General features: G+C 36.6%; 1 protein-coding gene across 1 annotated transcript in view; it reads left to right on the top strand.

Moving 5' to 3' along the window:
- Positions 1-744: 744 nt before the first annotated feature.
- Positions 745-1178, top strand: part of LOC106013254 — a gene marked incomplete at both ends in the record, with an annotated part of 4828 nt that continues 4394 nt past the window's right edge. Inside the window, 1 exon segment of the mRNA XM_013088445.1 lies at positions 745-806. Within this exon segment, the coding sequence (XP_012943899.1) occupies positions 745-806 (62 nt within the window).

Genomic DNA, 1178 nt, shown 5'->3' with positions numbered 1-1178 from the left:
TGCAAAAAGCTACATTTCTTTCTTTCGCCGATCGCTTTTGTAGGCCGACGCTTCTGTCTCTGTAATTTTGGAAAATCCGCCAGGTTTGTGGGTTGATTTCAAGTCGTACTTCCGTTCGATACTCTCGCACATTGTCGCGCAATACTGAGCACTGTTTTAAGTGTGCGACCCGTATAGATCTAGCCTCAAGTTTTCTTTTTTTTTACTAACGACTTTTAGTTGATGTTAATGCACCGACCATTCCTTTCATCGAAAGGGGGCCCAGCTAGTTTGTTTCTATCTTTGAATGGGAAGGAAATACTTCTGTCTCTCGCCTCATCAATGTGCTACTGCAGCTGATTTTAACAACAGGCAGCGTCAGGTTTTTCCTGCATGTTTACATTTTCAACATTTGTTTACCTATGGGTTTTTTTCAAGTTTGTTTTGTTGACAATCTTGATAATAATATAAAATACATTCTGTATTCTTACTTTCTACATCGATACGTTCTGCATTTATACGTTGTGTATTTATACAATGTTAATGTATATATTCTATGATACTTTGCGTTTTGCTTTGTTGACAATCTCGATATACATTCTGTATATTATTATATATACACTCTGTATTTATACTTTCTGTGTTGATACATACTGTATTGATACATTGTGTATTTATACATTGTTTAATTTATACTTTTTATAATTATACATAGTTTAATGTATACTTTGTATAATAATACAGTGTGTACTTTCTTTCCCGCAGGTTCTAACGGAGTACGGGAAGGCAGTCATGATGCGCTAGGAGACAGCAGGGTGGAAGTGCCGGTGAGTCCTGAGTTTGAATCTTTTTTGTGTGCTGTTGTTGTCATTATCGTTGTTGTTGCTGTTGTTATTGTTGTTGTTGTTGTTGTTGTTGTTGTTTACTAATGATTGTTGGGATTGTTGTTGTTGTTGTTGTTGTTGTTTTGCGTGGTGGTGGTGGCTGTAGTTGTTGTTGCTGCTGCTGTTATTGTTGTTGTTGTTGTTGTTGTTGTTGTTGTTGTTGTTGTTGTTTACTAATGATTGTTGGGATTGTTGTTGTTGTTGTTGTTGTTGTTTTGCGTGGTGGTGGTGGCTGTAGTTGTTGTTGCTGCTGCTGTTGTTGTTGTTGTTGTTGTTGTTGTTGTTGTTGTTGTTGTTTACTAATGATTGTTGGGA

The sequence above is a fragment of the Aplysia californica genome, unplaced genomic scaffold (genome assembly GCF_000002075.1).
Source record: "Aplysia californica isolate F4 #8 unplaced genomic scaffold, AplCal3.0 scaffold00745, whole genome shotgun sequence".
Lineage (NCBI taxonomy): Eukaryota > Metazoa > Mollusca > Gastropoda > Aplysiida > Aplysiidae > Aplysia > Aplysia californica.
The sequence above is the reverse complement of the archived record's forward strand: the minus strand, read 5'-3'. Positions and strand labels throughout refer to the sequence as shown.